We start from the raw sequence: 12,070 nt of genomic DNA on the forward strand, positions 1-12,070 counted from the left end.
AAAATGTTGTGACACAGGCTAACAAAGTTGAGGCAGAGTCTTTTGAACCTCAAACTAGGGGGCGGGGGTCATAGTCAAGCAAAAGCCTCTGAGTAGTTGCCCAAATCAACTGTCATGGTCTGGAACTGTTTTAGAGGACAGAAATGAGCTTGCAGCTCAGAGCCTTTTACAGCAGGTCTCAGGCAATGGTAGCTACATCTTTTTGGATGATTTTGATAATTTCTACCATCAGGCAGCCGCCACAGATACCCACTTACAAAAACAGCAAACCAGTTACTATACACATTCCATTCACAACAAGGAATTCCTTTGCTTCCCACACACCTGTGGAGTCAATGACTCTACACTCAACTAAACTATAGGATTTCATACTAACCAAATAGAATGACACAATTACACATAATTAGCACTAGGCTTTAAATAAGTTAAAAGGTTCCACATTCTGAAATAACTTCCTCAGGCCCCAGTATTTTATGCCTCTATCTTTCACTCTCACTGATGGTTGAGCAGAACATTCCTACCTGATGGAGATGTCCAAGGAAAGCCTGTGCCTGGGCTGTTGAGATTGCTCCTCCTACAGGCACAGGCTGCTTCTGAAAGTCCAGACCATTGGTTTGTGTGCCTAGAAAGCAAGCAAAATAATTACAACTATTAAAAGAAATAAATGAAATAAAGCACTAGATTTCAGTTACCAACATTCATCAGGCACCTATTTTACATAAGTACTTTCCTAAATACCTCCAAGGAGAAGGGATTCAAAAGAAAGGAAACACAGTAAAATGGTTTATCTTCTAAAAGCAGGACTGCATGACAAGTACACAAACACTGATAAGCTTAAGAAACAGAAACAAAAATATAAATAATAAATTACAATCATAAGATGGTGTGTGAAAATTCAGATGTGAATGCAGTGACCGGAGCAGCTAGCATAGGAACAGAGTTCAAAGAGACCCTGAGGCTCTCTTCTATTTTCAGCTTACTTGATATGTGGCTAGACAGAAGAAATTCACTGGTGACTTTGCCAAGAGCAAGAAAGACTTATTATTAACTCCAAACACTTTAATGAATAGCAATCTGATGGCAAAAAGCAACCTTTTCCATGATAAGCATAAAGAAAACAATAGCTGTACTAATTCCTTTAATCCTAAACAACAGATTGCTGCATGTATCTCATTAGCAAGGGCCCTGCTATAATTATATTTTTCAAAACGTTATGCGAGGCTGGGTGTGATGGCTCATGCCTGTAATCCCAGCACTTTGGGAGGCCGAGGTGGGTAGATGGCTTGAGCTTATGAGTTCGAGACCAGCCTGGGCGGCATGGTGAAACCCCGTCTCTATAAAATATCAGCCAGGTGTGTGGTGGTGCGTGCCTGAAGTCCCAGCTACTCTGGAGGCCGAGCGAGAATGGCTTGAGCCCAGAAGACGGAGGTTGCAGTGAGCCAAGATCACGCCACTGCACTCCAGCCTGGGTGACAGAGGTACAACTTGTCTCAAAAAAAAAAAAAAAAAAAAAAAGAAAGAAAGAAAGAAAATAAAAATGTTATGCGAGCGCTTTTTAACCACTTTTGCTGTGATCTGATATTAGAATAGGGCTAATTTATGGAAAGATAGGCCACCCTAACACCCAGAAATATTTTCTAAGGTATTATAATACATTGTTTTCAAATTACTATATCTGGTTATTATTTGGAAAAAGTCAGAACATCATGTACTGAATAAAATATAACAGACCACAGGAATCTGTAAGAATTGTCTAGACCATGGATATGGTTCTACACTTCCATTTCCTACCACTCAAATACCCCATCTTCCCATGCTTACACCTGTGTGTGCACACAAATCCAGAGCAGACCAGTCAGAAGAGCACAAAGTTAGAACCTTACAGCAGTGTTTCTAAGACAGTGCTAACGTCTGCCAATATACACACCCTAATTTCTGGCAGATGTATTACTTAAATAAGAATGAATCATTAGGTATAGCACATGAACCAGAGCCCTATTTGTTTCCTTGAGATAATTATAAAAGATATGTATAAATATTTCACTTTCTAAAAATTCATAAAATCGCTTCTTCTATTTTTTCCTAAAGTCTTCCACAAATAGAAAACTATAGAACTACTTAGACATACATAGTTAGTAAAATTGAGTGCAGGCTTGTGTCAAGTAATTGAAAACTTGCATGAAAATAAAATGTAATTAGAGTCACCTCCTTTATTTTTTCTTATTTTTTTCCACGACGACATTCTAGTCAAGTAGAGTCACTTCCATAAGCTACACGTAGAAGTTTCACTATTTTAAAGTTGTGCGTTTGTCATTAGTTGCTATCTCTATCCCTATGCAGGATTATCAGTACCTTTGCGGAGATTTTAAGATAGTACGGCATTGTATTATTTTGTCAATCATACCTCAATAAAACTGGAGGAAAAAGAGACTGTTCACCATTAGAGAAACATGCTCAAGATATATTAAATAAATCAACAAGGCTAAAAGAATATGAGATTTTGAAAAACAGAGACAAGCACTTAAAAGATTAACACAGTACTAATAGGAGGTCTTCGAGAACCAAATATTTCACTCTCATGGAGTCTGTGGAAATTCTGTATATTGGTTCCACTTTCAAGTTGCATAAAAATGCTATCAAAGCTGCTTATAAGTCACAAAGCACTAAATAATACAGAGAGACTGATGTCTAGTATCCCTGGTACAATGGTCTACTGGTAATAGTATTTAAGTGCCCTGGTTCTGCCTCTGGGGGGAGGATGAGCTGAAGGCATGGTCTTTGTATTGTAAAATGTTCTTACATTTTTAATAAATGATATTTTGACATCATAAAAACCTTTCTGGCTGGGGAGAGACTGCCCCTCCCAGGTTTAGTCAATTCTTGGAGACAGCAAAGGGCCCAGCCAGGAGCATGTCTTTGATACACAAACTAACCAATCTAGAGCCAAATTTCCTCAATCAGACTCTAGAGGCAATATTCTGCCTTCATCCTAGGGCCAGGTACCAGGCAACTAGAGACCACCCCTAGGTGGTCCCAAAGCCCTCCAAAATTATTGAAGTTAGCCAATCCTAAACTGCTTACTCTGTCCTGACTTTCCCACAGAAACTCCAACAAAGGTAGTGGCCTAGAGCCAGTGGGTGGCTTTCCCCTCTAATTCCAGCTACTCAGAGGCTGAGGCAGGAAGGATCCTTTGAGCCCAGGAGTTCGAGGCTGCAACCAGCTACGATCATGCCACTGCAAAAAGGTGACAGCCTAACTATTCCCCTTAAAAACCCCAGGAAAGGTAGTGGCCTAAACCTTCCACTCACTCCTATATTCTGCCCCCTCACCACTCTGGTGTCTTCCCCCACGTGGCCCTGCATGGTGCGCTGTGCCTCCTGTCTCTAGGACCTGTGAGTATAATAAACTTTGTTTTTCTGAGCTTTTCTTATGTCTCCCATTGTGGCCACACTGGACTTACCACCTCATAACAGAACACGAAACAGTATTCAAAGGTAGTAAGGTAAAAAGAATACTTAGACAACTACTCAGATAAATAGAGGAATTTAAGGTGCTAAGGCAGGTTAACCTCTTTTACTGTAGCAACTGAGGCTCCATTGGGAGGTGAGGAGTAGAAGAAAGTAGTTATTACATGGAAATTATTCTTGTAAAACATAAAGACCTAAACTGAACTAAAAGGAAAGGAGAGAGAAACAGATACACACACATACCCCAATTGGAAGTTAAGTATGAGATAGAAATGTGGAGGTAGGTACATTGGGGGCCAAAACCAAATAGCACTTGGTTTTGTGTGCCTGGGAGAAAAGGAGCACTCTACATTAGGAGACATAATAGGAGCACCTATATTAGGAGATGTGAAGACACAGAGAAACAGAAGGAGGAGTTAGAAAAGTAGAAAAAAACCCTTCAAGACTCACGTGTTTACAGAAATCCTGAACAGATCAGTAACGAGTTAAACGAAATTAGTAACAAAAAACTTAACCAAAAAATCCCTGGACCAGATAGATTCACAGTCAAATTTTACCAGCTGTACAAAGAAGAGCTGGTACCAATTTTACTGAAACTATCCCCCAAAAATCAAGTAGGAGGAACTCCTCCCTAACTTATTCTATGAAACCAGCATCATCTTGATACCTAAATCTGGCAATGATACAACAAAAATAGAAAACTACAGGCCAACATCCCTGATGAACATAGATGCAAAAATCCTCAACAAAATACTAGTAATCCAAATCCAGCAGTACATCAAAAAGTCAATTCCTCATGATCAAGGGGCTTTATTCCAGGGATGCTAGGGTGGTTCAACATATACAAATCAGTACGTGATTAACTACGTAAACAGAATGAAAATAAAAACCATATGATCATCACAATAGAACCAGAAAAAAGTGTTCAATAAAATCCAACATCCCTGTATAATAAAAACTCCTAATAAACTAGGCATTGAAGGAACATACCTCAAAATAATAAGAGCCATCTATGATAAACTCATAGCCAATATCATATGAAACAGTCAAAAGTTGAAAGCACTTCCCCTAAGAACAAGGCAAGGATGTCCACTCTCACCACTGCTATTCAACATACTACTGGAAGTCCTTGCCAGAGCAATCAGGCAAGAGAAACAAATAAACAGCATCTAAACAGGAAAAGCGGAAGTAAAATTATCTAAAGATTGTGCTCAAAGACTCCTAGACCTGATAAATGACTTCAGCGGACTCAGGATACAAAATCAATGTACAAAAATCAGTAGCATTCCTATATATCAATAATGTTCAAGTTGAAAACCAAATCAAGAATACAATCCCATTTACAACAGTCATTAAAATAAAAATAAAAATAAAAATAAAATAAAATAAAATAAAATAAAATAAAAACAGCTAGGAATACATCTAACCAAGGAGGTGAAAGATATCTATGAGAACTACATAAAAACACTGTTAAAAGAAATCACAGACAACACAAACAAATAGAAAATAATTCCATGTGCAAGGGTTGGAAAAATCAGTACCATTAAAATGTCTATACTGCCCAAAGCAATCTACAGATTCAACACTAGTCTTATCAAACTACCAACATAATTTTTTTTACATAATTAGAAAGAAACTATTCTAAAATTCATATAGAACCTAAAAGAGCCTGAATAGCCAAGGCAATCCTAAGCAAAAAAGAATAAAGCCAGAAGTATCACATTACCTGACTTCAAGCTATACTACAAGGCTACTGTAATGAAACAGCATGGTATGGGTACAAAAATAGAATCACAGACCAATATAACAGAGTAAAGACCTCTAAAATAAAGCCCCACACCTACACCCAATTGATCCTTGACACAGTCAACAAAAATAAACAATGGGAAACAGGCACCCTATAATGGTGCTGGGAAAACTGGCTAACCACATGCAGAAGAATGAAACTGGACCCCTACCTCTCATTACATACAAAAATTAACTCAAGATGGATTAAATACTTCCATGTAAGACCTCAAACTATAAAAACCCTAGAAGAAAACCTAGGAGATACTCTTGTAAACATTGGCCTAAGCAAAGAATTTATGACTAAGTACTCAAAAGCAAATGCAACAAAAATAAAAATGGACAATTGGGATTTAATTAAACTAAAGAGACAGGACTGAGGAGATAGGTACACTGGGGGCCAAAACCAACTATCAAAAGAAACTATCAACAGAATAAACAACCTCCAGAATAGGAGAAAATATTAGCAAACTATGCATCCAAAAACGGACTAATATCCAAAATCTATAAGGAACTTAAATCAACAAGAAAAAAAAAAAAAACTTCATTAAAAAGCAGGCAAAGACAGACACGTGGCAAAAGAAGAGATGTCTCAAAAGAATACATACAAGCAGTCAACAAACATGAAAAAATGCTCAACATCACTAATCATCAGAAATGCAAATCAAAGTAACAATGAGATACCATCTCATACTAGGCAGACTATTATTAAAAAGTAAAAGAAAAAAAAAACCCACAAATGTTGACAAGGCTGAAAAAAAAAAACCACATACACACTGTTGGTGGGAATGCAAATCAGTTCAGTCCTTGTGGACAGCAGTTTGGCAACTTCTCAAAGAATTAAAAACAGCACTACCATTCGACCTAGCAATCCCATTACTGGATATATACCTAAAGAAAAATAAATCGTTCTACCCAAAAGACACCTGCATTACCCAGGTGCCCAAAACAGTGGATTGGATAAAGAAAATATGGTACATATGCACCATGGAATACTGTGCAGCCATAAACGAACAAAATCCATGCAGTAATACGGATGCAGCCGGAGGCCATTAAGTGAATTAACACAGGAACAGAAAACCAAATACCACATATTCTCACCTTTAAGTGGGAGTTAAACACGTAAGATACAAAGATGGAAACAGACACTAGGGATTCCAAAACTGGGAAGGGAAGGAGAAGGCAAGGGCTAAAAAAATACCTACAGGTCCTAGGTTTGCTACTTGGGTGACAGAATCATTAAAATCCCAAACCTCAGCATCAGGCAATATACCCATGTAACAAACCTGTGCGTTTACCCCCTACATCTAAAACCAGTTTTTTTAAAAAACCAAGACTAGCATGTTTTAGGAGCCAGGGATGAGAAAGCTACAAGGTTGAAGTGGTTTAATACTATTAAATGGTACAGAGAAGATAAGGATAAGAGCACTGGGAAATAAATCCAAAGAAAATAGAGGAAAGGTAATAATAAAGGTAAGACCAATAATGAATACCATTAAAAAACTTCCACATAATAGAAACACCAACTTGGTTCTTTCAAAAGAATCCTGTCACATTGTAACTTACAAACTTCTGGTAAGATGGAACAAGAACACAAGAGAGAAGGAGCAAGTAAATAATTTAAGTGTAACAAAAAAGGCTTATCAAAAACTATTGCAGGTCAGGTGCAGTAGCTCAAGCCTGTATTCCAGCACTCTAGAGAGGCAGAAGCAAGGAGAATTGCTTGACACCAGGAGTTCAAGATGAGCCTGAGCAGCACAGTCAGAACCTGTCTCAAAAAAAACAGAGAAAAAAATGCTGCAGATAATAAAAAGATTAAGAATATATTGTGAAGCATTTCATGTCAATAAAATTAAAACTTAAAAATGAATAACTCTATAGAAAATATAACTTATCAAGACTGACTCAAGAAGAAACAGAAAATCCGTAGAGTCTCACAGCATTTAAGGAAACTGAATTAGTAGGTAAGTAAAAATCTTCCCAAGAAGAGAATAAAAAGCCTTGTTGATTTTACCCAAGTGCTTCCAAAAATTCAAAGAATAATTCCAATCTTCCACAAACGTTTCCAGAGAACAACAAAACCAGAAACACTTCTAACTCATTTTGAGACCAGTATAACCTTGATACCATAACCTGATAAAGTGTGAAAAATATAAATACAAGCCAGTTTCATTCATAAACGTATATGAAAAAACACTAAATAATAATAGCAAACCTAATCTACTAAGATAAAATATTATGGCTAAGGTAGATCTAGGGAGTCTGAGGTAGGAGAATCACTTGAACATGGGGGGCAGAGGTTGCAGTGAGCCGAGATCGCGCCATTGCACTCCAGCCTGGGCAACAAAAAAAGAAAAAAGATCAATTAGGTCAGGTGCGGTGGCTCATGCCTGTAATCCCAGCACTTTGGGAGGCCGAGACGGGAGGATCACGCGGTCAAGAGATCGAGACCATCCTGGCCAACGTGGTGAAATCCCATGTCTACTAAAAATACAAAAAGTAGTTGGGTGTAGTGGCGCGCGCCTGTAGTCCCAGCTACTCAGGAGGCTGAGGAGGCAGGGGAATTACTTGAACCCAGGAAGCAGAGGTTGCAGTGAGCCGAGATAGCACGATTGCACTCCAGCCTGGAGACAGAGTAAGACTCCGTCTCAAAACAAACAAACAAAAAATTAATAGGATTCATCAAGTTCAATAAAGGGCGGGGAAGGGGGGGAATCACATAGAAATCTCAAAAGATGCATAAAGCCCTTAGATAAATTCAATATCCACTTATGATAAAAATTCTTGGCATTGGGACTGGGTGCGCTGCTTCACGCCTGTAATCCTAGTATTTTGGGAGACTGAGGCAGGTGGATTATTTGAGCTCTGGAGTTTGAGACAAGCCTGGGCGACGTGACGAAACCCCATCTTTACCAAATACAAAAATCAGCCAGGCGTGGTGGTACACACCTGTAGTCCCAGCAACTTGGGCTGAGGTCGGAGGATTGCTTGAACCCAGAAGGTTGAGGCCACAGTGAGCCCACCTCATGCCACTGCACTCCTGCCTGGGGAACAAAGTGAGACCCTGTCTCAAAAAGAAGTGGGGAGGGGCGGGGGAGGGGGAAGGGGCAATCTTGGCATAGGAATATGTTTCTTTAACTTGATAAAGAATAAGCATTAAAATAAATAAATAAACATCATAGTTTATGGTGAAAAATTAAAAGCATTTCCTTTAAGATTGAGAACAAGATAAGGGGGCCAGTTATTGTTACAATAGGTAGACAGGCATGAGCAGGGCAGAGGGCTCTTCCCCCACCCACTAAGAATGTCGGGTGATGGTCTGGCAGTTTTCATATTGCCTCTCTAAGTGATAAATTGGCAGCTGGCTTCAGGGAGAGGCCATTTCCTAATGGTCCACACTTGTTGCACTAAAGTGGTAACTGAAGGCAGGCACCAGGGAGAATTTCTTGGGCATGTGCATTAAAAGACAAAATGGCGGAGTATGACCTTCTGGGGGCACACCACCAGAAAAGGGAAGAAAGCCTCAGACAGGCATGCCTACACCTTCCTAAACACATTGTGCATGCTCACCTCCCAAGGGTAAGGAGAGCACTACACAGCCCATCTCAAGGGAAGAACCATGGGAAAGGGGCCAGCCTATAAAGTCCCAGGATCAAGGTTAAACACTGCACTTGACCTCGGTGCCTGCTTGGGACTCTTCTAAGTGTGCTTTCCTTTCTTTCCTGTTCTAAAGCCTTTTTAAATAAACTTCCACTCATGCTCTGAAACTCGCCTTGGTCTCTTCTTCTGCCTTACGCCCTCAATCGAATTCTTTCTTCTGAGGAGGCAAGAATTGAAGTTGCTGCAGACCCGTACATATTTGCCACCAGTAACTCAAATACCTTCTACAGTAATACATTTGATGCTGTAAAACTTGGATATTTGCCACTGGTAACACTACTACTACGTCTATCATACTTTAAGGCCTATCCAGCAAAACAAGACAAAAAAGGAAACATCTGAGTGGGAAAAACCAAAATAAAACCCTTTCCAGGTGATTTGACTGTGTGTACAGAATAGTCTAAGGAATCTAATAATTTATCATTAGAATAAGAGAGTTTAATGAGGCTGCAGCACACAAAATCTACTTTAAAATTGCCTTTGTGGCTGGGCGGGGTGGCTCACACCTGTAATCCCAGCAGGCGTGAGCCAAGGTGGGCAGAGCCCTTGAGCCCAGGATTCGGAGACCAGCCTGGGGCAACATGGTGAAACCCTGTCTCTACCAAAAAAAAAAAAAAAAAAAAGTTAGCTAGGCATAGTGGGATGCATCAATAGTCCAAGCTACTTAGAAGGCTGAGGTGGGAAGATCACCTGAGCTGTGGGAAGTCGAGGCTGCAGTGAGCTGTGATCCTGCCACTGCACTCCAGTGTGGGCAATAAAGTGAGACTCTGTCTCAAAAAATAATAATAACAAAATTGTCTTTGTATATTCCAAATGAAAACAATTTTTAAAGATTTTATTTATAAACACTTAAAAGACATAAAGTCCTGAAAATAAATCTATCAAAATATAGCAAGTTCCATAGACAGAAAATTATAAAACTTTATTTAAAAACAAAGACATGGCTGGGCATGGAGGCTCACACTTATAATCCCAGAGATTTGAGAGGTGGGAGGATCGCTTAAGGCCAGGAGTTTGACACCAGCTTGAGAAACATAGTGAAAAAAAACCAGTAATTAAAAATGTGCAGTTACTATAGTATGCCAGTTGTATAGACAGATGCCAGCTGAATATTGTAAAAATGTCAGTTCTCCCTAAACTTATCTATGGATTCAAAGTAACTTCACATCAAAATCTCAAGAAATTGTTTTCTCTCTGTCTTTTTTTTTTGGAGTGGAGGGGTAGAACTTAACAAGTTGATTCTAAAATTTACATAGAATGGCATGGGGCCAAGATGTTCTTTAAAACATGTAGACGTGAATCATCAAGATATTAACATTTACAGAGCAATAATAATTGGGGCAGGGTGGTATTAGTGTAGGGATCAACACATATACCAGTGCAGAGAGTCTAGAGACAGAGGTACACACACCTATGAACACTTGAAACATGACAGAGGTGAGGAAAGGATGAAACATGACAGGTCAATGAGGAAAGGTGGAGTTTTCAACAAAGGGGTAGCTGGGTATCTATTTGAAAAACAAAAAACAAAAAAAAAAACTAGACACATTACACTGTACTAAAAAAAAAAAACAAAATTTCAGAAGGATTGAAAGCCAAAATGTGAAATGCGAAACTGTAACATTCTTAGAAGATAACATAAAAGAATATCATTCTAACCTTGGGAAAGTGAAGAATTTCTTTATCAAGAACCAAAAGATGAAAACACATAAATTTACTTTAAAATTAAAAGCTCATCAAAGGGCTACATAAAGTGAATTAAAAAAAGAAAATATTTACAATCCATACAAACAACAAAGGATTAGTAATGAGAATACACAAAGAACTCCTCTGAGTCAATAAGAAAAAGTCAACTCAATAGAAAAAACAGGCAAAATAAATGAATAGGAATTTAACAAAGAAGAAACACAGATGGCCCATAAACACAGAAAAAGATGTTAAATCTGCTTGGAAACTATGGAAATGCAAATTAAAACCCCAATTAGATACCATTTTATACCTGATAAACTGGCTAAAATTGCAAAGTTGGTTAATCCCAGCCGCTATTAGTAGCAGTGTAAAACAGTACAAATGCTTTGGAAAACTGGCTGGCAGTACTAAGTAACATTAGAACAAGTTCAGCAATAACACTACTAAGAAAATACTCTAGGTGCAGTGGCTCACGTCTGTAATCCCAGCACTTTGGGAGATGGAGACGGGCAGATCAGGTCAGGAGTTTGAGACCAGCCTGGCCAACATGGTGAAACCCTGTCTTTACTAAAAATATAAAAATTAGCCAAGCGTCGTGGAGGGTGCCTGAAATCCCAGCTACTAGGGAGACTGAGGCAGGAGAATTGCTTGAACTCGCGAGGCAGAGGTTGCAGTGAGCTGAGATCACGCCACTGCACTCCAGCCTGGGTGACAGAGTGAGATTCTGTCAAAAAAAAAAAAATAAATAAATAATAAGAATAAATAAAATACTCTGGGGACTTTTTCACATATATGTATCAAGAGATAAGTACAAAGTCATTTACAGCCGTATTATTTGTAATAGCAAAAGCCTAGAAATAACCCAAATGTCCATCAACAACGGAATAAACAGAAACACTCTAATGTATACAATGGGATATTATATCAAGTGAAAATCAATTATAAGGCATATGTACTAACATGGATGAATCTCAAACACATAACGTTGAGCAAAAGAAACCAGTAATAAAATATCCATGGTACAGTGTAATTCAATTTACATTATGGAAACAGGCAAATCTAAGTAATGTGTTATTTGAGGATAAATATGTAGATGGAAAAATATTTTGAGTGAAAAGCAACGTCACCATTAATGCTAACTTCAGGATGGTGGTTATTTTTGTGCAGAAGAATGGAATATGCTCAGGGTGGGCCTATAGAAGCTTTCTGAGGAACGGTAACATTCTACCTTATGGCCACAGTGGTAGATATGAGTGCTTAAACACTACATTCATGTTTACATACAAGTTTTTACAATTACTTTTGCATAAAATCGTAAAAGAATCAACAATAAAAAACCCATGCAACAAAATTTTAGGTACACATCCAGATTGCAAGAAATAAAGGCAAAAGCAGGAAATAATGAAGCCAAGGTGGTGAGTGAGGATCGTTTCTTTCATAAGTCAGGTATTGGTGGGACAGTGTGAGGA

General features: G+C 38.6%; 1 protein-coding gene across 6 annotated transcripts in view; it reads right to left on the reverse strand.

Moving 5' to 3' along the window:
• POU2F1 (POU class 2 homeobox 1) overlaps positions 1-12,070 on the reverse strand; it is a 197,004-nt gene that overhangs the window by 60,456 nt on the left and 124,478 nt on the right. For all 6 annotated transcript variants that reach the window (XM_025382351.1, XM_025382341.1, XM_025382348.1 and 3 more), the window contains one exon: positions 522-622. In XM_025382351.1, the coding sequence (XP_025238136.1) occupies positions 522-622 (101 nt within the window). The remainder of the gene's footprint in view (positions 1-521; positions 623-12,070) is intronic.

Source organism: Theropithecus gelada, chromosome 1 (genome assembly GCF_003255815.1).
Source record: "Theropithecus gelada isolate Dixy chromosome 1, Tgel_1.0, whole genome shotgun sequence".
Taxonomy (NCBI): domain Eukaryota; kingdom Metazoa; phylum Chordata; class Mammalia; order Primates; family Cercopithecidae; genus Theropithecus; species Theropithecus gelada.